The sequence below is a fragment of the Canis lupus genome, chromosome 26 (assembly GCF_011100685.1).
Source record: "Canis lupus familiaris isolate Mischka breed German Shepherd chromosome 26, alternate assembly UU_Cfam_GSD_1.0, whole genome shotgun sequence".
Classification (NCBI taxonomy): Eukaryota; Metazoa; Chordata; class Mammalia; order Carnivora; family Canidae; genus Canis; species Canis lupus.
Window position 1 is genome coordinate 5,994,480 of NC_049247.1, and position 25,070 is coordinate 6,019,549.

Genomic DNA, 25,070 nt, shown 5'->3' on the forward strand with positions numbered 1-25,070 from the left:
CCAGAGCTGCTCCTGGCAGCAGGACCAAGGTGCGGCTTTTTGGCCCTGCACAGACTCATTGCTAAGTCAGCCTCAGTGGAAGAGGGAGTGTGGCCCCGGCTTTCGGAGTAGGTATATGGCTGGACCCCCTGGACCAGGACACACATGCAATGCTGTGTGTGCCTTCTTCCTCCCCAAGCTGACTTAGCCACTTCATGAAGGCTCCAGCTAGGCCCAGAATGTCCTGCCCTTAGCCAGTTTCCTGGAAAACTTCACTGGCGAGCCTTTTTGCCATCCTGGATGGTCAGTGCCCTTTGGTCATTGTCTAACCTGGAGAGCAGAGAGCCTGTGGGCCCTGGTGAGCCTTAGTGGGCCCCAGTAGCAGGCTGTCATTTTGCCCAGGTCTGTTGCAGCTGGAGGAACAGTGTACTCCCCATGCTGAGAGGCCACTGTGAGGTACCCTTCCCCGCCGTGTCAGAGTATTAGCGATGCACACATTTGGAAAAGTGTCTGATTTTCTGTGTGGAATTGAGACCTACCTCCATCTTCAAGATTCTCGCCTACAGAGCCTGAGGGCCCAGAGAAGCTGCAAGGCTCAGATGCAGCATTCTCTGATTTGTGTTTTCCCTTGTTGGTGGGATATTCCTGTTTTTCCTCAGGGGAGTATTACGAGAACAAACAACGTAAGTGATAGGAGAGCACTTTGTGCTTGTACAAGTGGAGATGGCCCATAAATAAAATTATCATATCATCATTTATACATTAATGCCCTGTAAGAGAGGAAAGAACATTACTTTTGAATTAGGATGAGAATTGGACTCGAGCTACTGACAGGCTATTTGTCCTCAGGCTGCCACAGAGCAGCCTCAGTGAGGTCGCAGCTGACGTCTCTCCAAGGACCTTCTGACCTACAAGATGGTGTCAGCATCCTTTCCCGCTCTAGGAGGCAGTCTTGGCCAGGTCTCTAAAACCTGTCTTTAGAATTCAGAACAGCAAGCCTTTGTCAAGCATTCATTTGCTGAACATGTAGAACGAATAGCAAATTAACAGTTTACTACCTAATGAATTTACCACAGAAAAAATGCATATGTGACCTATTCAACAGGTCTCCCTCCGAGATGCCTGTGCCCGCTGCTTTGGCTGGAGTTCTCCTGGCAGAGGTGTGCACGCCCTGGGTGTGGGCCTTGCCCTCTGGCCAACCCTGTGGCTGGGTCCTGGAATGCCAGTCACTTGGAAGCCCATCATCTGCAGCTAAGGACAGTATCTCTGAGCAGAAAGGTGGGGCAGTGTCCAGACCGTGCTGAGCCAATAACTGAAATTGCTAACAGCTCCCAGTAATGCTTGGAAATGAAATCGGATTCCTCAAGACAAACACCTGCAATACAGAGAACCCACAATTTGTAGCAAATGCCCTTTTGACACAGAAAGTGCAGTGTTGTGCAAAGCTGTGCTCTGTGAGTGTCGCCCTCCATTACAGTTGACACACCATTGAGACAGGATGAATGCCTTAGCTCAAGCAAGATGCATTATTCATGGGTAGTAGATGCCCTGTGTTTTTATGTTCATCGATCATGCTGACCTTTTCAGAGATGAGTCATGAATGCTCCTTCATGTCTCTGACTCCCCAAGTGTCTCAGAGCTTCTGAATTAAGCCTCCCAGGACCACTTTCCTCTCTTCCTCCAAATTAGCCACACCTCTCAGCTGTGTCTCCAGAGCCTAAACAAGAGGCTTCCATAGCTTCATTCTTGACAATTTACTGGAAGGATTAGGTCATGACAGGGAATTGTATGTCACAAGAGCTAAGGATAAGAAATTTAAAGCATGGCTTTCTGGTAAGCTCCAGCAATTCCTTGTCATTGAGAAGTCAGTGATACTGTTAGCCTTTTGAGCAGATGGAAAATGATTAGTAGCTTGGATGCCATTTGGAGACGTGACTTGTTTCTTCAGGCCTAAGCGGGCCTGCGCTGTTGGTATGTATCCAACAGCTGGAGGGTGGCCTGCACGGATAGTGTCTCTTCACTCAGCCTGTTACATCAGCAGAATGTGGAGAAGGAGAGAGTGCCAGTCAGGTGAAGTGCTATAGGGTTGAAAACCCCTGTCCTCCCACTGTCACAGCCCCAAATGGAGTCACCATGGCTCCCTTGCCCGCTCTGCATGTTATATGGTCACAGTCTTCCTGTTCACCTTGTGTTTCTTCCCAAGACTGTCTGCCCGTGACAATGGGAAGCTTCAAGGACACATTCTTATTTCTGTGCTTGCCGTGGTGAACTAATAAATTACAGATGTATTTTTTTTTAAAGATTTATTTATTTATTCATAGAGACAGAGACAGAGAGAGGCAGAGGCACAGGCAGAGGGAGAAGCAGGCACCATACAGAGAGCCTGACGTGGGACTCGATCTGGGGTCTCCAGGATCACGCCCTGGGCTGCAGGCGGTGCCAAACCGCTGCGCCACCGGGGCTGCCCAAATTACAGATTTAGTACAATTCAAAGCTGCTGATTTCACTGAGGCAATTAGAATGTGAAGGCTTATTTACATCAGATTTAAATGTGTTACAAATAAAATGCAGTACCACACCATCATTGGAACAGGGTGGCCACTGAGGTTATATTTTTACTTCCTGCCTTGCCCCCTCTGGTAGGTTATGGGCACATATCATCTTGTACTATCAGTGCTGGACAAAAGGTTTTGAAATTTCAGTGTTTCCTATTTTCTTTGAGCAAGGCGTGCCTATAAAGTTAGCATCAAGCAGGACGGCAGAGGGGGCTCCTTCTCACAGGAACACACTGGCCTGCCCCCTCTGCCCCTTGGCCTGGCTGGATCCTGCATTAGAGTCAGTGTCCTGCCTCCAGACCACATGCTGGCCAGGTGACATGGGCTCTCCTGAACCCTGGGGTCCCAGGTAGATGTCCCTGCCTGGCCCAGGTTCTGGCTAGGAACCCTTGTGCTTGCAGCAGAGACATGCCTTCGTGGTGGAAACTGGAAGGCTGTTCACAGCTCCCAGTGGAAAAACTCTGTCTGATGGAAACTCCACCCTGGCCTCAGCCGTAGCCAGCTTGAAGTCAAGTTAAAGGCCTGGGAAATCTCATCTTTGTTCCCTAGAACGATCGCTATAATTTACTTAGCCAGTTCTCTCTTGTTGGATTCTGATTCCGGTCTTTTCTGACTGTGAACTGCGCTGTAATGGCCATTGTCATGGCTGTCTCTTTTCACACAAAAGTAAATCTTGTCCTTTGGTCGATTCCTAGAAATGAAATTGCAAAGTCATAGGGATAATATACTCCCAGGCTCTAGACAGACTTTGCCAAATTGCCCCCAGCCAAGGGGAAGTGGCTAACACTGCCACCAGATGCTGTGCTGTGCTGTGTCCCCCCACTGCGTCCCTCCCCCCAGAATGTCCTTTTGTTCCTCTGTACCTGTTCCCTGTACTCTCCCTCCTTCTGGCTTGCCTGCCACACTCTATTTCCTCCTTAACTTTCCTTTGGAGCAAAGCCTGGGGCCCAAGGACATATCAGGAAGCTTCTCCCTGTGAGTGAAGACACATATCTTGAGTTCCAGTTATGAACTTTTCTTAGCTCCGTAGCTGGGGTGTAAATATGTCACTTGCAAATCCCAGTGATGGGTGTCACCCAATGTGGTGATAGTACCAGAGCCGTTCACAGACTGGAAGCCGTTTGAGAAGTGGTGTCTCCTCTGGGAGGGCTCTTTGGCATAGCAAATGAGGAAAAATGGCCTCTAAGGTTCTGCATTTGCAAGAATAATTAAGCAAATAATTCACATTTAGTCTTTTGCATTTTTCAGTGCTGTGCAAGGCGTCTTGAATTTCTTTAGTTGCTTTTCCAGAAAGCCCAATTGACTTCACCACATTTCTCGAGTTACAGTAAAGGCAAAGAATCTGAGGCTCTGAGTGAGCTGCTGATGACTGAAGCCACCGTGGGTGGGAGGCAGGTTTTAGGGACAGACTCCAGATTCCCATAGTCACCACATGGCCCTTTCCCAAAGAAAGATGTAGGGCTCCTCTCAGCTCTGAAATCCAGGGACTTCCTTCTAGAATTCTCCACGCCTCTTCCTTCTGCTGCTTGCTTTGGCCAGCTCTCAATACCATTTTGAGGAAATGTTCACCTCATTGCCCAGGTGCCCGATTTTCCTGTGAGGATGCTGTCAGCATGTACCCACGCTGTCAGGGAAATCTTTGGCAGTCTAGCAGTTTGGGTCACAGTCTGTTGAAACTCCGTGGCATGTGGAAAGACTAGGATTTGGAACCAGGGAGCCCAGGCCTGATGTACCTCTTCTGCCTCTGGAGCCCAGCCTCATGCTGCCTGCAACTCCCCAAAGCCAAGGAGGGCTGACTGCAGGAGGCACCCTCTTCCAGCCTGGCCCCCTCAACCCTTGTTGTCAGGGACAGCCACCAGGGTCTGTTTCTCGCAGGTCATCTGGATGTCACCATGGCAGCCACAAACCTGGAGAACCAGTTGCACAGTGCCCAGAAGAACCTCCTGTTCCTTCAGCGGGAACACGCCAGCACCCTCAAGGGGCTGCACGCCGAGATCAGGCGGCTGCAGCAACACTGCACAGGTACCAGGGCCCCACACGACCTCCTGAGCAGGGCCTCCAGGCTTGCCGGGGCTGTGGAGCAAAGCAGGGCCCGTTGTCGGGACTGTCTCACACAGCAGTTGGCTCAGGAGCCGTGCCAGATTCATTTAGAAGTGGAGTGAGAAGGGATTTCACTCTTCTCTCTGACATGGTTAAGCCCACCATTGCTGGAATCCATTCCAGTGTCTTCCCTCATCTGTTTGCCTAATCGACATGTACCAAGTGTAAAGCTGCAAAGCCATTTCTTGGCATACTGAGGACTTAGAAGATCAAAATGCAATGGTTAGGATTTACAGTGCATTTTGGAACTGATCACCAAAGTGTAACATACAGAGCAAGCTGCTTGCTAACTATGGATGCTGGGGTGTGCCTGAGGGAAGGGAGGGTCTCTCTGAGCCCTACAAAGGATAGTGGCCACGGGTGGTTCCTGCCATTTGCACGCCTGCCACTAATACTGCCAAACCCTGCTCTGTCTGGGCAGAACTCGCAGGCTGATCATGGGAATCAGTTCTGCATTTTTCAGAGCTGATAAAGGCTTTGAAACCTACTGTAAACATACAAAATTAATGTATATGGTTTCATTTTTAGATTTAACATATGAGCTGACCGTCAAAAGTTCAGACCAGACAGGTAAGAATGTCCTCCCCAAAAGTGAATAACAATATTATTTCCCATTATGGCACATGTTGGTGCCATTTGTTTACTAGCTACATATTTAGAAGAAAATGTATTTGCTAGATAAGCCAGAAAGAGGAGAAGGAGCAGGGTCCCTCCTCCTCTGTCCCTCAAGCCTCGCCCAGGACCTGGCACAGAGCGGGCACTCCTGACACACTGGTTGAATGAGCCACCAAATGACTAGACAGTCCCCAAAGGATCATGAATGCCTTTATATAGACTGCAGTCCCAGAAATTCTTCCCCCAAGCAGAATCCTCAGGGAGCCCCAAAGATAACATCCTGATGGCATCTGGGGCAGAGGAGCTAGAACTGGGGCCTCTGTGTCCAACAACAAATAGCTTGCTCCCTGGAACTGAGTGAGGCTTTGGAAAGTGCAGAATCCATACTGGAGTCAAGATTCCTTTTCCTAAATAGGCTGCACAACGGCAGTCATTATTCATGAGTGTGTCCGAGTCCCAATGACAGACACAGACCTTTCCATGGGTCTCAGTGCATGACCAAGCACTGACTTTTCCATTCGTGGCACTCAGGTTACAGTCTCCTAAGGATACCTTTCAGGGGCCCAGATGTCCTTTTGTCTGTGTGGCAGAGGAGGAGCCTGGAGACCAGAGCCCACCCTATGCTGCCAGGTTCTCTCCCCCCTCACCCCCATATCCCTGGGCCAGGATGTGGGCTTCCATGGATTCAGGAGAATAGGGTGTCCTGCACCCCTGCCATCCACATTGCAGGAATCAGGGTGTCCTCACTTCCATGCCCCGTCCTGGCCAGGCTGTTCAGAAGAAGCATGATTCTTGCCCTGAACCCTCTACATACAGGAGGAAGGAGTTCGTATGCCTGATTCCTCCTCCCCTGGCCTTTAGAGAGCCCCTCGAGGTTCTCAGCCCTAAATCCCAAGGCCACACACCCACCATCAGCAGTAGCAGGGGTCCAAGGTGACAGTGTGTCCAACGTGTCTCCCATGGGGGCAGTTGGAGAGCTCTCAGCTGGTCCTGGTGGGGGCAACTCCCCCTCCCAGCACTGGAAATCACTGCTTTATGTTAGCAGTTGAAGAACTTGCTCAGTTTAGGGACCCAGGGTGAAGATACAGGCTCCTGGACTCCCTCTCCTGAAGTTCTGATTCCAAGGGTCAAGGAGGGGACCTGAGAACGTGTTTAAAAAATGCTACAGTGAGGGGCGCCTGGCTGGCTCAGTCCATAGAGCCTGTGACTCTTGATCTCTCGGGGTTTAAGTTCGAGCCCCATGTTTGGTGACTTAAAAAAAAAGTTTTTTATTTCTTAAAAAGTGACACTATGACTGAGCACTTGGGCAGCTGGGGAGTCTGGCTGTAGGTGATAAAGAGCAGTTGCTGCCTCAGCTCAGTGCACATGCAGCTTTTATGGGGGAAAGACTGAAACTTCTAGAAAGGTGGAGGAGGTAGAGCAGAGCTTCCTATAGAAGAGTGGAAATCAGAGGTGCCACTTTGGAGGTGGTGATCCTGGGAACTAAAGAGCAGCTCTCCGGAGTCTCAGGGAGGTGGGGGCAGGTGGACGGAAGAGATCCAAATTGGGAGCCAATAAACATCGGTCCATAGCCCTGGAGTCAGGTCCCCACTCACCCCACCACTACCTCATGTGAGAGGTTCCCGCAGATGCCGGCTCCTTGTCCTGCACAGGGACATCCCGGGGGCATCCCTGAGCGGCTGGTGGTGGGTGCACATGGGGTGGGTCAGGGGCCAAGGCAGAGCCCCCGGCACAGGCACAGGGATACCCACCACTCTGAGACATGCTGAGACAGAGGGCCTGTGCGGCAGGGAAGGTGGCGGCCTCCCCTATCTCTCTGCAGCTTCAGAGTTTGTGCTTTTAATTGTCTTTCAAAATGGTGCTTCAAATGAAGCAGGTACTTAGTAAATGCTGCCCAAGCAGACAGGGATCTGCTCACTGTTCCAATACCCTGAGACTGCCTGTTGTGACTTGAGCAGTTCTGAAGTGTGGAGGCATTCTTCTGTGCAATGAGCCAGGGCACCGAGAGCTGGAAGGAACTCAGAGGGCACTGGGTCCCCACCTTGGTGAAGGGAGAGTGATGGAGGCAGGGGCAAGATGCCCGTGGCCCCTGGCAGCCCTCTCACCCATCCTCGTGCTGGGGAGAGGGACCAGCCTAGACAGGAGGACTCCCTGCCTCTGCTTGGGGTGGTGGCGGCGGGTGGGAGAGGGTGTCTTAAACCCATCCTTTGGCTTGCTTTTCTAGGAGATGGGTCTTCCAGAAGCAGTGAACTAAAGAGAAGATGTGAAGAACTGGAAGCCCAACTGAAGTTGCAGGAGGAAGAGAACAACGAACTGCTCAAAGAGCTGGAGCAGAAGAACGCCATGATCGTGGTGCTGGAGAACACCGTCAAGGAGCGGGAGAAGAAGTACCTGGAGGAGCTCAAGGTGAAGAGCCACAAGCTGAACATGCTGTCCGGTGAGCTGGAGCAGCGCGCCAGCACCATCGCTTACCTGACTGCCCAACTGCACGCCGCCAAGCGAAAGCTCATGAGCGCCAGTGGGACCTCGGATGGCAGCCCATCGGGGAGCCCTGTGCCGGCTGGCTACAAGCCAGCCCCCCCCAAGGACAAGCTGCCTGAAACGCCCCGCCGCCGCATGAAAAAGAGCCTCTCAGCCCCCCTGCACCCGGAATTTGAAGAGGTCTACAGATTTGGGGCCGAGAGCCGGAAACTACTGTTGCGGGAGCCAGTGGATGCCATGCCTGACCCCACCCCATTCCTGCTGGCCAGGGAGTCAGCTGAGGCCCATCTCATCAAGGAGAGGCCTCTGGTCATCCCCCCCATCGCCTCCGACCGCAGCTCAAGTGAGCGGCACAGCCCAGCCCGCGAGCAGCAGCACAAGGCTCATGTGGGGGTGGCCCATCGCATCCACCATGCTGCCCCACCACACACCCAGCCTGAGCTGGAGACGCTGGCAGTCGACCAGGTGAATGGAGGAAAGGTTGTGAGGAAGCACTCAGGGACGGACAGAACTGTGTGAGGCCTGCTCCAGGCAACCCTTCACCCTTGGCTGTCGATGCACTGTGATTGCTACTAGGAAAAACTCATCCACACCTTTTTTTTTTTTTAAATTCCCATGCATGCCAAATTTTTTTCAGACCTGTCAACAGATTCTTCTCCTGCTCCTCTTGCCCTCTCACTGACACCAGAATACGATCGTGTCCCTGCTGCAGAATATGTATTTACTAATTGCTGTGGCCAAACACCTGTGTGCCGAATCGCTTGCTTTTAATCCCACTCTGTGTAATGTCCGTGCGCTCGTGGACAAAGCACAGGCCACAGGCTGCATCACTACTCAGCGTTAATGAAATCAGATAGTCACACGCCTCATTATGCAGTCGGAGCAATACATGCCGACCGACCTTGACCCTCTCGCTCCAATTTCCAGGGCAGCCCGTCCGGAGCAGCCCCTGCTCCCACCTGGAGACCCTGTAACCTCCCAACAAGCCTTGCCCAGGGCAGCACCGGTAGCTGACCAGCTGTATGTGTATATCACAGGAACTAAATAAGATGATGTTACTTCTCATATCACCACAATCTGAATGTGTGTTCATAGTTTTTGTTAGTTTTATCCAAAATGTTCAAGATCCCAACAAACTTTATTTTCTAAACCTGCCTCTTTCTGTTTTGTGTCTTTTATTAAGCTATCCGAGGGAGGAGCGGGGGCAGGAGGGAGGCTGTGGGAGGGGCAGAAACAGCTGGCCCCTCAGTCACTACTGCATTCTCACCCTGTGTCATGTGCCAGGGCTCCCGCCCAGTGGTGGCAGTTTGTCTTCCAGAAAGTGGAGTCCCTATTCTACGGCACTGCCTAGAGCTGCCCCTGTGAAGATTGTAGGCTTTCAGGCCCATGGCTGGCTGATGCTCCACCCTGCTCCACCCTTGGAGAGTAAAGCCACTCCTCCCCTCCAGCAGGCCTGGCCCCAGGGTGCCAGAAGGAAGGGATGCCCAGGAGCCAGCGGGCTGTTCTAAGTCTGCACGCAGTGCCACACAGACCCGGCCAGGTGGTGGGAATTACACACCAGCCGAAGGTCCTTCCCCACCCCCAGCTGGTGGGCTGGACAGCTCTGGAAGGTGGGAGGGGTGGCCATCCCTGCTCTGGGCAGTATTATCGGCCCTGGAAGAGGACTTGGTCACCCCACCCAGCAGCCCGGCATCTTTGCCTAATCACACGTCTCCTCTGAGAACGGAAAGAAAACGACATACCTTAAAATGATTTCTAGTATTTACTTTTCAAATATGCAGAATCCTTAGAAATAGCTGAAAAATAAAACCATCAGCTTAATTTATATGGAAAGAGTCCACCTCCAGCCTTTCCAGGCCCCAAGAGGGGACCGGGGACATGACCATTATTGACAAATTCCCATTTGCCACCGCCAGCCCAGATGGAGCTCACAGGGTGGGTTTCTTCGCCCAGTCAATCGGAATTCAGGGTGAGGCACACTCCCTGCAGCACCCAGTGAGAAATGTGCTTCGTGGTGAAGAGGTCAGCTTCAAACACCAGGCCGACTCCCATGGCATTCCTTCTCATGGAGGTGGTGTAGACTGGCGTCCGGAAGGTGTTCTGCAAAGGAAACGTATGTGAGATCCCCACGGAGGGCACAGGAGCTCAGGCCCAGGGGAATGTGCCACTCCACCTTAGCGCCGAGGGCAGTGTGCCTCCTACGAGCCCTGGCCGAGGCTCTGCGGGCCTCCCTCCGCTAACTGAAGGCGGACAGGGCTTCCCACAGACACATTAAAAGCAGATCTGGGCTCGGGGCCAGGCAGGAGGCGCCTGCTGCCATGCCAGATGTAAGTACTTTAAGATTCAAGCAATGTCCGCAGAATGTGATGGGAAGGGAGGAGTCTCTCCTGAAGTCAGGCCGGATCACAGCTCTGTGCGTGAAGCTGTGCTGCCCAGGGAGTCTCTGCTTACAAGTGCACATGTGTGGCTCCAAGCTTCTGTCCTGTCTCAAGGTTTCCCCCATCCACAAAAGGTTAAGCACCCGTGTTTTAAAGGGCAAGACTGTCTGAACCACCCCATGTGTGACCTGACGCTAAGAAGTAGGCAGGGGGGAGCACATAGGAGCAGGCGTCAGCCTTCTACCCGCAGTTTGAGGCGATGGGCTTCAATGGGGATGATCTTCAGGATCGGCAGGTCAACCACCAGCACCTTGGGTTTGCTCTTGATAAGACAGCCTTTTTCTATATCCCAGTCAGCGCCTTCTAGATACAGTCCTGAGACAAAGCATCCTAGAGATACCAGGAAGAGACCAGGATTTACATGGAGGCACCAGCAATGCTGCTGTGCAGCAGCTCTACTAGATGTCGGTAGCACACACACACAAAGGCAACTAGCTGGCTTTCCTTCCCCCAGACACAGCCCAGGTTATTTTCCAGAAGAGGTGGTCGTCCTTTCTTTTATGGAGGGACATCCCAGAAAGGACACTCTGTAGACCTCAGGAGCTCCCCGCCACCCACAGCCTTGGTCAAGGAGACAAGGGGTGGTTGCCTCTCACAGAAATCTGCTTCAAGGCACACAGACCTAGACCGCTTGGGCCCCCAGGTTATAAAGACAGAAGCACCAGTCAGTTGGTACCACAGCAATCCCAAATCCCTCCTGAGCCAGAGGGAGTGGGAGTAGAGAGTTAAAGCCTGGCAGAGAAAATGGTGTCTGGGGAACAGAACACACAGACTCTCACAGTAGCAGAGGACAGTCGCTCGCCCAGAGAGTGTCGTGGCCCTGATACCTGCTAGTTCCTCTGAAATCTCGCTGGCCTTGTGCTATGGGAACAGTGAGCATCCCTGAATCTCCACCATGAACCCCAACTCCAAGCTCACTCAAGGGCTCTTGCTGCTCACAGTGAAAGGTCCTCTATGGGGCACAGCCCTGGGAAACGGCAGCTCCCAGCCAGTCTGCGGCACCAGTCACCAATGCTAAAGGGACCTGATGTTATAATTTAACGGGTCCAACCTGGTCTGACCTGCCCTCTTAACACCCACCCCCTTGGCCCCTCAGGGTTTCCAGAGAAGCCCTCAGGGATCCAGTTCTTTGAAGGATCTAATTCTTTTTTTTTTTTTTTTATGATAGTCACACACAGAGAGAGAGAGAGGCAGAGACACAGGCAGAGGGAGAAGCAGGCTCCATGCACTGGTAGCCCGACGTGGGATTCGATCCCGGGTCTCCAGGATCGCGCCCTGGGCCAAAGGCAGGCGCTAAACCACTGCGCCACCCAGGGATCCCATGAAGGATCTAATTCTGACCGAGGAGCCCACTTCCCACAAACAAGCAAGGTGAACATGTTTCAGGTCCCTATGACATCAACCCCAGGTCTCGGCATTGAAACTGGAAGAGAAGCCCATGTATTCACCCTCAGAGAGGTCAAGACACAGTTAGTACACACACAGCACCAATGTTAGCAGCAGTTAACCAATGTTAGCTCATTTTCGAACATGGCCTGGCCCATTTTGGCCCACATACACTTGCTCCTCTGAATCGGGGGTGGCCCGAGGAGGGACACTCCACCGCGAGCTGACTGTACCTTGTCCTGCCCGCTCATTTACTTCATCTGCATCCTGGAACTTGGTCACTTGCGTGAACAAGGTGGAGCGGTCCAGTGGCCAGTTGTTCCTCCGGCAGGTGGCCTGCACCAGGGCCGTGAGGTAGGATTCTGGGATGTGCAGCCCCGAGAGCCACATCACACTGGGCTCACTCTCAGTAACCTGGAGGGGAGGGAAGGAAACTGGCAGGAGCCTGGGGCCACCATCAAGTGCCAGGGCTGGAGCTGATCAGTTTAGTTCATGATAAAAGCATACTTCACAGTAGAGGCAAAAGAGGGGTATTTGAACAACTGGCAGCCTGCTGGGGAAAATAAGCTGAACCACTAGATTCCAGAGGAAACAAAGATTTAGCTAGAAAAGAAGTGAAACCACAAAAGTACCAATGAATCACCAATGAATGTTGTCAGATCAGATCACCAATGAATGTTGTCACGATCTTGGAGTTGGGAATGCAAAACCCAGAAGCCATAAAAGAACAGACCGATACACTTGACTAAATAAAAATGTGAAACTTTCTTACAGAAAGAATGCCATAAAATCAAAAGACTTATGACAAGTTGGGAGAAATGCAACACTGGCAGACAAAGAGCTAATCTCCTTGCTACACAAAGAGCTCTAAAAGATCAGTTTAAAAAGATAGAGAACTGGATAAAAAGGAAATCAAGACACAAAAAGATTCACGGGAAAAGAAGGTATCTACGTGTATGTAAGATATGCTCTGCCTCAACATAATTAAAGAAATGCACACCCAAACATAGTATTATTTACCTATCATAACATATTATGATTTACCTATCAGGGAGAAAAGATCCAAAATATTTTAAGAACAGCCAGTGCGGCAGAGAGGAAGGAAATAATCGTATTTGTTCACTGTGGTTTCCACTTGTCGAGAAGACCATCTGACAAGAGCTATCAGAATGCAAAGTGCACACCCTGGGACCCAACTCTGCTGTTGTAGGGATTTACCCGTGAAATAGACTCATGTGAGAATGCAAAGACACGTGCGCCAGAGTGTTGTCCACACTGACTAAGAAGAAAAAAAACCCAAACGGAACCACCTAAATGTCCATCAGGGGAAAGGACATGGAACATCTATAAAACAGGGTCCCCTTAAAAAAGACTAAAGTAGATCTAAATGTACTTAGAGGGGTACCTGGATGGCTCAGGTGGTTACGCTTCTGCCTTTAGCTCAGGTCATGATCCCAGGATCCTGAGATTGAGCCCCACGTTGGGCTCCCTGCTCAGTGGGGGGTCTGCTTCTCCCTATCCCTCTCCCTCTGCCCCTCCCGCTGCTTGTGTGCCCCCTCTCTCTGTCAAATAAACTTAAAAATCTTTTTTTTAAGTAATGTCCTTTTTTGAGTCATGTACCTTTTTTTAAAAGATTTTACTTATTTATTCATGTGAGACACACAGAGACAGGCAGAGACAGGGAGAAGCAGGCTCCTCACAGGGAGCCTGATGTGGGACTCAAACCCTGGACCCAGGATCATGCCTTGACCCAAAGGCAGATACTCAACCACTGAGCTACCCAGGTGTCTCTAAATTTAAAATATTTATTTATTTATTTATTTATTTATTTATTTATTTATTTATTATTCATGATAGTCACAGAGAGAGGAGAGAGAGGCAGAGACACAGGCAGAGGGAGAAGTGGGCTCCATGCCAGGAGCCTAACGTGGGACTCGATCCCGGGACTCCGGGATCGCACCCTGGGCCAAAGGCAGGTGCCAAACCCCCGAGCCACTCAGGGATCCCCCAAATTTAAAATCTTTAAATAAGTATATGCTCTTAAAGGAAGTACATTTGGCCAAGATGGACTCCAAGATGAATAAATCAGATTGTGCATAATATGCTTCAAAGTCTTGAAAACAAAATGAAAAGGACAAAAAAGATACAGATATGCCTGTAGAGTCCAAGACCATTTCTAAAACACCCAATCAACTGCCAACAGAAGGCACCACTGCAGTTAGAGAGGGGCTGGAGGTGGTCAGGTGGTCCAGGCTGAACGTTGAACCAATGAAGAGACTGTTGCATCTAACTTACCCACAATGTGTACTGGCTGAACCGCCGCAGGAAGTAAGGCATCCAGTTTCCCAGGGACTTCAACGTGTCAGGGGCAAGCTTTCTCCAGATACTAGGGATTTGCCCGAGGAAAAGAGACCTGGCTACATCATCTAACTCGTTGCTCATTCCAACTTCTCCAGCCAAGGCCTGTGCACAGAATGGAGAGCAATCAGGCATGACTATCAGAGAAGTGGGTAGAGCATCTAGGCCGTGGTCTGCACATTAGGAGCATGCTCACCCTCTGAAGTTCAGCCAGAGACTTGGACATCCTTACAACAAGCTTGTTGAAGCGTTCCAGCTCCTGCAGAAGTACCACTGACGTGGGGGAGATTTCCACCCCAAGGTGCTTCCTGACCTGGTCCAAGTCAAAGACTTTAGGCATCTTGTTTTCTATGTCCTTGGCAACGTGGCCAATGTAATCATCTCGGCTGATGCCACTGCTGGATTCCCCTAAAACCAGGACACTTTTTAGGAAAAGCATGGCATCTGGGTGTTAGGACTGGGGCATCCAGATGCCTTCTGGTTCTTGGAATGGCATCAACAATATAGAAACTACAAGAACCAATAGCACTTTGTGCCAACACCTTCCACCCTAACCAAACTAATTCAGTCCTCCACGGTAGACTTTACCCGTCTGAGGCTGCAACTCCAGCAAGTGAGCCCACATGTCTCGAGCCGCCTGAGTGTAATAGCCGATCTCAGCATTGGAATGAAGACCAAACACTTCAGGTGTGTTGGCCAGTGGGAGGGCCTCAATGGCTTCTATAATCAGAACAGAGAATACCCTGTAATACCACCCTCGATTTCTGAGGTCCCACAGCCTCAGCATCCCCAGATATGCAAGACTAATTTCCACTGCTTAATGGCTTAATGGGTGACCTGTTTTTAAATAAAAAAATATATATACCACCATACCCTACTCCAGCTGTGTACTAATCATTTATGAAAATGCTCAGGGAGTTTCCTAGGCCACTCTGCCCTTCTGGGCAGAATCTGACATATTTGTCATCATTCCAGACAAGAAATCTGAACTAACTCCATCAGCACTGAGGCTATAAAGGACTTGCTGGGCCCCCTAAAAAAAATGTAACAGAGCAGGCCCACCGGTCAAGGATCCCCACCAGCAGAGAGGTCAGAAGAGCCAACAAGGCTACCATAGAAAACAGAACAGCTGAAATGTACGGTGGATCTCCCTTAGAAAACACTTTTAACATATATTTGATGCCTGAGAAATCTCACCGACAAATTTTTCCTTTACATCACCAGTGGGGATTTTATAGTCTACTTCCTTATTCTGGAAGAAGTGGAATGGCTGGAAAGTGTCAAAAATGAAGTCTCCCAGGTACTCATCCATGTAGATGGTCAGGATGCGTCGATCAAAGCTGTCGATGGCCCGTCCTCCATACATGACCTAAGTTATGGGGAGTGAGAGCTGGCCAGGAACCCAAGACCTGCCAGGGGAACCCTGAGACCTGAGGTGCCCTCGGGGAGACTCTTGCTGGCCTGGCCACTGTGCAGCTCAAACCATGTTGATCACATGCCTTTTGACCCATGGTGTAAACAGGTGGCCCAGGTGATATGCAGCCCTCGTGAAGTGCTGGGAGCCTGTATGCCATTTGCAAAATACCCAAACACAGTAAACAGGCCACAGAGCAACTAAAGAAGCCAGTCGCCACTTTGGTCTTTGGAATTGGTGATGTCCCTGTGTGAGCCATGTGCAGGCTATGAGGGAGGCCTGTATAAAGTCATGGTCCCCAGTGTGGACCTCCGTGCCTACTGAACAGGAGTAAGATTACAACGACATGCCCAAGGCATAGCCAGGTGGGGAACTGCCGACCCCTAGAGAGCACAGCACCCAGGAGTGATAAATCTAGAACCTCCATGTGGATGGAACCCGCTTAGAAGAAAGACAACCGGGTGGTGAGCCAATAGAATTCCTCAGAGACCTAGGGCCTTCAGCTGATAGGTGGCAGAAGCAAGAGGGAAGTCACCAAGGGCTCAGAGGTCATGCACAGGGCACCAGGCCACAGCCCACTTCCAGCCCTGGGAGGCAGCCCATAAAAGGTCCCCCAAGATGCCCCTACCTCTCCAATTAGGTACTTGAGGCTGCCCCACGGGATCCTAGGGTCATGTTGCTGGAAGGCTTTTGTTAGGTATGTGTTCAGAATCTCCATGCAGACCTTAAGAGAGGAGGGACAGGCTCGGTTTTTGTCCAACCCACCAAGTCGCTCAAGCTGTGCCCCTCTCCCGAAGTGCAGGCAGGAGCAGCTGTCCTAGCTGCAGAAAGGGTGGGGATGAGACAAGCTGGCTGAGGAGGAAGTTCCTCAGGAGGAGCAGCAACCACGTGTCTTCACCTGGAAGTCAGACTCGTTGAAGTCATAGTACACATTCCACCCGATCTTCCCAAACTTTCTCCTCTCCTGCACCACTGCATGGAAGAATGCCAGCACGTAGACCAGGGATTTGAAAGCAGGGTGCGGACACTGCTCCAGCATGTCATGAGAGATCTTTAAATAAGTTGCTCTCATGTTGAGTTTCAGCCCGTTGGGTGGCTCCATAACAACCTGCCAGAAGACAAATCATTACAGAAACCACAGGCCCTTGAGTCCAGCTTGGAAGAGCGTGCAAAATGTAGACATCTCAGGCTTTCCCTTCACCTCTGTGTGGCCACCTTCCCCGTTCCCCAGAGAGCAAAAGTCTCTCGTTCAGGGCCCAAAGAAGTTAAGGAACTAGATACTGTTCTGGCTCCTGTTCATCAAATGGCCCAAAGAAGGTTCTTGAGCTTCTTTGGGCCATGGAATCTTCAAATGCAAAATGGGAGTAGTAAAGTTTTCCCTCTACCTGCCCCTGATGACAGATGACATTTCCAAACAGAACTTCTCTGGAGAGTAAGTTCAGTGGGGCATATAAGACACCAGAGCTAGATGTGGGTGGGCCTATCATTAGAGATAAAAAGAAGGTTTAATAAATGGGAAGTATAGGAAAACTAACCTAGATCTTGTTTTGGATACATGCGGAAGTGGTAAAGGCAGGCCGGAGAGTCATAATTGCCCCCCCAAAACTCACCCAATGCAGGGCATTGCTTATCTCTGAAGGGGAAGGAAGAGATTGAAGTGGGAAGGGTGGCCAAGAGAGTCTGGCTGTGTCCTAGGTTTATTTGAAAACACACACGCACACGAACACACATGCACACACATGGCAGAATGGTGGTGATCTGAGTCACGGGGCTGTGGGGATGGGGTGTTTGTCCTAAAGCCAGACCTTCAAGGACTTCTGCAGAATTCCAATGGGGAAGTCCTTGGTGGGGTCTGTCGTGAGCCACAGGCGGAAATCTGGGTGGGGCTTGGTGATCCTCTCCAGGGACTTCTCCAGATCTTTCAGCCACCGGACCAGGAGATGGCAGTTCTGCAGCATCAGCCACTGCCCACGAGCCACCGCCGTCTCCAGCAGCTGCAGAGCCACCTGCATCGATGGGGAGAGAAGTGACGAGTCAGTGTCCCAAAGTCACACTGACCCTGTGCTCTCCCAGAGACCCACTCCATGCCCCGAGAAAACGAAGAGCCCACTCCAGCAGAAGGCATGAAGATATGAGTGACCCAGGAACTACAGAGGCTGCCTTCAAAGAACTGATCTTTTAGAATCCCTTCAGGGCCACTGGGCCACCAGGCTGGTCCCAGCCTGGAGCTCCAGGCTCTCTGGGACATTTGCAGCAGTGCCCTGACTACCCCACAGCCATGCCACGGGGATAATGACAACCCTAATTAGAAACAGGGATGTCACTAATACTGGAGGAAAGGAGGACTATGTGTGGACAGACATTGGAAACAACAGAGCGCAATGTGCAGGCAAGGGCGGGCAGTGACAGCATGCCCACTCTAGAACCATCCTACTGTCCCACATCATCCTGGTACCCGAGTGCTGCTCAAGGGACTGGAATTGCACCCAGCTCACCGTGGAGGAGCACCCTTGAAACCAGATGTTAGCCCATTGCTAATGGAGGCCAGTGACATCACGTACATTTAGAGTTTGTTCCTTCCAACAACTAATTACCTTTTCTTGACCTTGACCCATGGCAAGGAATTTGAGGCGGTTTCCTCCAAAACCACTGCGCTCAGCTAATTTCATAAGGTCACTGGCAGGGTTGGAGCCGGGACTGAGGATGAACACAATGGGCGAGTTTGGCGTGCTCTGCTCAAAGATGGCTTCGAAGCTGATCATCGGGGGCTGCACATACCTAGTGAGGGAAAGAACGTGGGGGCCCTCATGGAGGACAGCCACAGCACACTCGCCTCATCCCTTCCAGAACCTTCTGGCTGTTCCTCTGCTATAGCTCTGCACAGGTGAGAGTCCAGTGTTTGTGCACGCATCACACACGAGAGGGTGAAGTCCTAGGGGACAGGGGCCCCACTGCATCCCCTAGCACAACCCAGCACATCCATGGGGATGCCTCCTGACAGGGGCCCTTCAAGGTGGACATCCCCTTGGCACACAGCCCAGAGGTTCCACACCAGCAACTCCACAGGTATGTCCTGAATGGCCCACTTCTCAAGATTTTTGAAAATGAGTTGCCAACACATCAGGCTTGAGCAATTTCATGTAGAACCCCAAATTTGTAGCTTCTTTCAAAGAGTCAGAGGATCCAGCCACTCTGGGTCCCCCTTGCCCACTGGTGTGAACAGGAACTAAGGGGCAGCTGCCCCTGTGGACCAGGGTCAACTGTTCTGATTTGTCGCAGTCCCCACCCTGCCTCGCTCACTCGCTGCCATCTGAGCATGAGTCTGCAAGCCCAAGTCATCTGCCTGGCCTCAGTCCTGGAGCCACGTTGTCCAGTATGGAAGGTCAGTAGGCCTGTGTGGCTATTGAGCATGTGAAGTGTGGCCAGTCCAAGCTGAGATGGGCAAGCAAGGGTAAATTCACACAGGCAGGACTTTGAAGATATAATACCAAAAAAATTTTATTTTTATTTATTTATTTTTTTATTTTTATTTTTCCAAAAAAATTTTAAAACCCCATGTGAGATATCTCAATGTTTGTATTAATTACATGTTGAAATGATATTTATTTTATTTTTTACTTTTTTTGAAATGATATTTTAATGTGTTGAGTAAATATTATTAATTTTAACTTTTATCTGTTTCTTTCCGAATGCGGCTACTAGAAGACTTCACACACGTGGTTTACACTGTACTTCTCCCAGATAGCGCAGAACTAGAGTGACTACCAAACACTGCTCAAAGCCAGGGCAGTGGTGGCTCTCTCAGAAGCTCACTGCTGTCTACCAGTCCGGGGTGTAGGGCAGGGGGCAGTGACCCCACAGAAGGTCAAAGCAAACTCAACAACGCACTTACTTCTCTCCCATTGTTACAGTCACATAGTCGGTCACCGCCCGATACACCCGATCCACACGGAAACAACGCAAAATAAGCAACTTCTGGAAAGGGGTGATGTTGTTATCGTAACCCAAAGGGAATGGAAACTGCTCGAGGGAGTCCAGGTCATACCACTGGGAAGAACAAAGAGTATTTTTGTGGTGGCTTTAACTCAGAAACGAAACAGGCCCCCATTTTTACAGGAAGGTCCCAAAAGTCACTGTAAAGGAATGAAACCTACAGAAGTATGACCTCAAGGTCACTTCCGGTCAGATCTGTCATTTTCGATTCCCTCCCCTTCCAAAACTATGACCTTCAGGGAGGGAGGGAGTGAGTCTTTTTGACTGCTGAGTCCCCAGTGCCCATCAAGGGTGGTTGGTGCCCATTTCTGAGTGGATGGATGGATGGATGGATGGATGGACAGAGATGGATGGACAGACGGATGGATGGACTGACAGATGGACAGACAGATGGACAGATGGACAGTTCTCCCACAACACTAGCTGAGGTAGGTAAAGGAGAATTTGATCAAGGGTGCTGGCAGGCACTGACTACACTCTGACTGGGTCACTCTGGAGTATCTTCTCACTCACAAGGAGTAAGGCCATGATTTAAATCTCAAGATGACTGACAGGGAAAGGAAGGCGGAGGCAGAGAACATGGTTTCACCTCCTTCCAGACAGCCACGTGTTTCTCAATATCATCAGGAAGGTTCCCGAAGTCATCTGAGAACATTTCTGACAAAAGCATGATATCTTCCCATCCCTGGTCAGACAACCAAGCACAGGGCTTTTTCCGTTGGCTTTTCTCCAGGGAAATGTTTCCTAATCACAGAGAAAGGAAGTAAACAGCCGGCAGCCACATGCCGATTGGAGCGGGCAGCTCAGTACTTTGACTTCTCCCACTCCTGGGAGAACCTGCATCTCCAGAGGGGACTGGACAGACAGGGATACACGGCTTGCCTTGTCCCACTGCCTGGGACACCAGACAGGCAGGTCAATGTGGCTTCCAGCCTCAGGGAGCCTGTGGGCAGCAACCTGGCTGCTCCGGGCCAGACCAGAACCATTTCTGAGGCTGGAACTGCCAACTGAAATATTTGGTATGGCAGCGCCATCAGAAGTCAAGTTCTAAGGAGAAGTTTTGGTAATGCTGTTTCAACGAACAAGTGCAACGTGGGCCAAGGGAGTGGGGAAGAATGAAAGGAGGCACATTTGTCACCTTTTAAGAAGAAATCTAATTCTTCCTGGGGGACTCTGCCTTCTGCTTGTTCTATCTTGATCGTCATATTGAAAGAGAAGAGTAACTTGTGTCTCTCAAACAACCCTGGAGGGAAACATCAGAGGGGCACTGATAGAGTCAAGTCACTTTGAAAGTGGTGTTTCCTATGCACAAGCTTAAACATGAGAGAAGAACTGAAATTCCAGACAGCACGGTGGCACTCAGTCTCTGCTGCACAGTTGTCCACGTCTATGGCATCTAAGGACAGACACCACATCTAGGGACAGACACCAAGGGCTCAGTTTGCACCTGGAGCCCACCAACTGGCCTGTGGTGCCGCTCACTCGTGTGCATCTGCAGCAGCCCTGCCCAAAGCGGCACCCACCCCACCTGCCTGGAAGCACAGCACAGGGTCCAAAGGCGACTGGAGGACAGTATGATAGAAGTCCAGAGCTGCTTTCTCTATGGAAAACAGGTCGTTTGCCTAAGTGCGAGTTCTTGCCTGGTATAGTCTAGGTGTTAGAAGCTCCCTGCAAAAGGCTAGATAGGAAATATTTTTGACTTTGCAGGGTAGGTGGCCTCCAAAATAACTACTCATCTGCCCCTGCAGCAGACAAGCAGCCACAGATGACACAGAGACAAACAGGCATAGCCGTGTTCCAATAGCACGCTATTTACAAAAGCAGGCAGTGGGCCAGTAGTGGCCTGCTGGTCACGGTGTGCCAACCTCCACTGCAGAGCAAGCACATTCCACCAATAGATTCTTTATTGATGGTGGATGCTAAATACTAAAGTTCTTCTTCTTTAAAAAAAAAAAAATGGAAGAAATGGGGGCTCCTGGGTGGCTCAGTTGGTTAAAGTGTCTGCCTTCAGCTCAGGTCATGATCTGAGGGTCCTGGGATCAAGCCCTACATTGGGCTCCCTGCTCAGCAGGGAGTCTGCTTCTCCCTCTTGCTTGTGTGTGCTCTTTCTCAGACTCTTTCAAATAAATAAATGAATAAAAATCTTAAAAAAAAGAAACAGAAGAAATGTGTTCTTGGGGGAAAAAACTGTGTAAGTCAACATCTGTGACTCGAATTCCACCTTCTGTGAGCTGCAAGGGACAACAGTCCTCAACCTTGTTCCTGCCCTACTGGTAGGGGCTGAATTATGTCCCCCCCAAAATCCACATGTGGAACCCCTGACACGACCCCTTGTTCCTCCAATGTGACCATGTTTGGAGAAGGGGCCTTTAAAGAGGGAATGAAGGGAAACTGAGCCTCACATCCTAAACAGAAGAGATCTAGACAGACAGACAAAGGGGCACATGCACAGGGCATGTCTGTCCTAATCAGGGCAGAGAGGCGCTCACCCGTGCAACCGTAGTTATAGATGTTGAAAGTCAGCGTGTCCATAATGTTCTGTAATCGCTTCATGAGAATGGAATCAGGCAGGGACTTCTTAAGTGACAAGCCAAAGACCTCTAAGAAGACGATGAGGGAGTACTGGTACATGGCGTTCACCAGGGCCATCTCGGACAGCACAAAGAACAGGATGGCCCCCCTCCTGGCAGCCGGCCGGTAGCCATCTCGCAGCCTGTCTATGTCCAAAGCCGTCTTCTCCGCCAGCTTGAGCTTCTCCGATACCTAAAGCAAAGGTGCGCACCACCGTGGAAATGGAGAGACTTACACCATAACCAGAATGACTTACGAAATGGGCAAGAAAGCAAGGAATGCAGACAGCAGGAGCAGGAGGGAGCAGCAAAGAAATCCATGCAATGCTTGTGGAGGTTTGCAGAGCACCTACCCACCCTCTTGTGACGTGTAGTGGATGTTTGTTGGCTGGACTCCCCGGTACCTGTGCCCTGTTCTTCTAACAACAGTCCCTGACTCTAACTTGGAGACTCCAATTTCCCCCTCTCAGTCCATATGTTGGGTCCACCCCAACTCCAGGGGAGGAGCGTGTGACCCAGGCCCAGTCTACACACAGCACTCCCAGCCATGGTATTCGTTTGGGGTGGGTATGTGACTGAACTGACTCTCAGGACCTTCATGATAGAGACAGGTAAAGATTCTCACTCTTCCCTTTGGACCTGAACCTGAGGGGGCATGAGGCCATGCCCACCTGCTGACCATGAGGGGAGCTTGGCTCACAGGGAGGCAGAGAATGAAGCTGCCTCAACAAAAGGCCCACCCCAGAAACAGAGAGAAACTGAGCCCTAATGATATGTTTAGAGTCCTAGATCCAGCTCTACCTGAAGCCATCCCTGGACTTTCCACATTCTAGGCAGATAAATTCCCTGTTCACTTAAGTAGAGCTGGGTTTTCGATCACTCTTGACTCAAAGAGGCTGATCTGATGCACAAGGGTCCCTGGGAACACCTCTAGGGCCTCCCTCCTCATAGAACACCCCAATAGAGGTGGCCTGTTCTCATCAGGCAAAGCCTTGGATGACTAAGAGCTTAAATCTGATGCCAGCACAGTTGGCCATCCCCACCCCCACCGTACCCCTATTCCTCTGCTTCCAAGACCCAGGAATGAGGCCCTGAGATCACCAAATCCAGTTCTCTCCTTGAGCAGATGAGGGCACTGGCGCCCCAAAGGCACATCCAGGAACCACTACCACCATTCTCAGCTCAATGCAGTTTATACCTCCATGGCCTTGGATTTGGTCTCCTCCAGGGTCTGTACCAGCTCCACATTGTCCAGCATATTCCCCGTGGAGGTGGCCAGTTCCCGAAGCAGAGAGTCTTCCAAATCCTTCAGCAGGTTCTTGTTCTCACTCGTCTCCTGGATGAGGTGCTCCCGCTGCTCCTCCAGCTCTCGCCTCTCATAGGCCACCAGCACGCTCAGCAGCTGATCCTCGAGACCTTTCAGTGTGACTATGGGGAGCAAAGGGAGGCCATCACTGCCAGGCAGCCCATGTCTCCGTGCCCACTGCACGCTGTGCCTGGGCCAGGTGGAGGGTTCAACTGAGCCAGCACTTCGGGAACTCGAGGACTTGCTCCTGCCATCACTCTAAAGCCAACAGGTCAAAACCGTCAAAACAACACAGAGATGTTCCTTTACAGAGTGGTGGGCAACAAGCATGCAGGGGCTCCCACACATTGGGGAGCCTGGGCTGAAAGCACACCCAACCTACTTAACCTATTTAAGTAGGTGGAGGACACTCCTAGAAAGTGGCAATGGTTCCTAACAGAATTAAGCTGGGAGGAAGGAGAAGGGGCATCTAAAATCATGCCACCTATTCAAACCCAGAATAACGTCCTGCCCCAGCAGAGTGGGGTCTCACCCTACTCCAAGTGTGCGTTTCCAAGAGCAATGGCCCAGACTCAGCAGCCCCCAAGCCACGCATCTCCCTGCCTCCCTAGGGGGCACCCAAACCTTCATCATTAAGAACCAACCAATGAAGACATGACCCTGAGAGCATGACCTGAGGTACCTGGGGAAAGCAAACCAAACAGTGCCCCATGGAAGCCCTGACTGCTGACTGGTCTCCATGCTGACCACCCCATTTGCCACTGAGGGTACAGACATCCTCACCCGTGTAGTTGATGACCATGGCCTTCCCAAACACAGATGGGGTGTATCTGGGATTGGCCAGCTTAGTGATTAGGTACAGTCGGAAATTTGAGTCATAATCCACTTCCTTATCCCCCAGGATGATGAACTGGCGTCCTTGGGTGACTTTGATATTCTTCTCCAAGACGTTATCAATCACAGGATCAATGTACTCGTCCACATCATGGAACAGGAAAGGGGTCCCATACTTTATGGACATCTCGAGCTGCTTCAGGAAGTCAGGGTCGTTAAAGGAAGCCACCTGGAAGACAGGGTGGTAGGCACAGGGTGCTGTGTCCTCGGCACACACATGGGGAGAGCGCCTCTGGGGGAAGCCTCAAGGGAGGCCAGGAGGCCCACAGAAGCCAGAAAGCCACCACGGTCAAGCTCTGAGCAGCCAAAGGAACCATAGCAGTGTCAGGACGTCTCTCAGGAGACCTCAAGAGCATCCAACACAGAGTCCACAGGAATGTTTATCTCCCTCACAGCTTTTCTTCTCCTCCCACCATGACAGTGGGAGGCTTTGATGACAGCTCATGACAGCTTTGATACCTCTTTCCTCAAAATGTCTGAAAAAACTCTCAATTCCAGCTCCCTGGGCCCTCTTTTATTCTGCTCACTAACTGAGCCTCCCCGCCAAGAGAGAGGAGGTGGGGGAGGGGATGGGGTAACTGGGTGACGGCCACTGAGGAGGGCACTTTATGGAATGAGCAAATGAATGTTGGCAAATTGAATTTAAATTAAATATATATATATATATATATGAAGAAGGTGGTAGGGGGAGCAGGGCTGGGGGCTAGGACAGGCCCTCTCAGGACCCTGGCAGGCTGAGGGGGGAGTGTCAAGGGCCACCTCCACATTAATAATATTTGTTTCACTGTAGCTGGGTGTCTATTTTAGAGCAGACCCTCCCCCAACAGCATGTACATATGTAGAAGCAGGGACTAGAAAAAAAAAAAATAAGGAAAAAGCAAAACTGAAAATCATGAGTTTGTGAAGTAGTTTAGCAAAAAGTGAATGAGCCCACCAATTTCACCCAGGAAAACTAAACACATATGTACACACACACATACA

General features: G+C 50.8%; 2 protein-coding genes across 8 annotated transcripts in view; one reads left to right on the top strand and one right to left on the bottom strand.

Moving 5' to 3' along the window:
• Window positions 1-8,885, top strand: part of CCDC92 (coiled-coil domain containing 92) — a 31,368-nt gene extending 22,483 nt beyond the window's left edge. For 3 of the 4 annotated variants that reach the window (XM_038574803.1, XM_038574802.1, XM_038574801.1), the window contains exons 2-4: window positions 4,410-4,556; window positions 5,163-5,204; window positions 7,474-8,885. In XM_038574803.1, coding sequence (XP_038430731.1) covers window positions 4,427-4,556; window positions 5,163-5,204; window positions 7,474-8,249 — 948 coding nt within the window. In that variant the 5' untranslated portion in view covers window positions 4,410-4,426 and the 3' untranslated portion in view covers window positions 8,250-8,885. Of the gene's footprint in view, window positions 1-1,084; window positions 1,258-4,409; window positions 4,557-5,162; window positions 5,205-7,473 lie in introns of all 4 variants that reach the window. The other variant, XM_038574800.1, reaches the window with a different exon arrangement.
• Window positions 8,886-9,473: 588 nt separating this feature from the next.
• Window positions 9,474-25,070, bottom strand: part of DNAH10 (dynein axonemal heavy chain 10) — a 131,851-nt gene continuing 116,254 nt past the window's right edge. For 3 of the 4 annotated variants that reach the window (XM_038574799.1, XM_038574797.1, XM_038574796.1), the window contains 17 exons: window positions 23,979-24,258; window positions 23,088-23,317; window positions 21,809-22,082; window positions 20,458-20,562; window positions 19,909-20,063; window positions 19,219-19,373; window positions 17,921-18,104; window positions 17,132-17,332; window positions 16,225-16,434; window positions 15,955-16,050; window positions 15,110-15,281; window positions 14,501-14,632; window positions 14,109-14,320; window positions 13,850-14,017; window positions 11,788-11,968; window positions 10,353-10,498; window positions 9,474-9,830 (listed from right to left, as the gene is read on the bottom strand). In XM_038574799.1, coding sequence (XP_038430727.1) covers window positions 9,684-9,830; window positions 10,353-10,498; window positions 11,788-11,968; window positions 13,850-14,017; window positions 14,109-14,320; window positions 14,501-14,632; window positions 15,110-15,281; window positions 15,955-16,050; window positions 16,225-16,434; window positions 17,132-17,332; window positions 17,921-18,104; window positions 19,219-19,373; window positions 19,909-20,063; window positions 20,458-20,562; window positions 21,809-22,082; window positions 23,088-23,317; window positions 23,979-24,258 — 3,048 coding nt within the window. In that variant the 3' untranslated portion in view covers window positions 9,474-9,683. Of the gene's footprint in view, window positions 9,831-10,352; window positions 10,499-11,787; window positions 11,969-13,849; window positions 14,018-14,108; window positions 14,321-14,500; window positions 14,633-15,109; window positions 15,282-15,954; window positions 16,051-16,224; window positions 16,435-17,131; window positions 17,333-17,920; window positions 18,105-19,218; window positions 19,374-19,908; window positions 20,064-20,457; window positions 20,563-21,808; window positions 22,083-23,087; window positions 23,318-23,978; window positions 24,259-25,070 lie in introns of those variants that run through there. The other variant, XM_038574798.1, reaches the window with a different exon arrangement.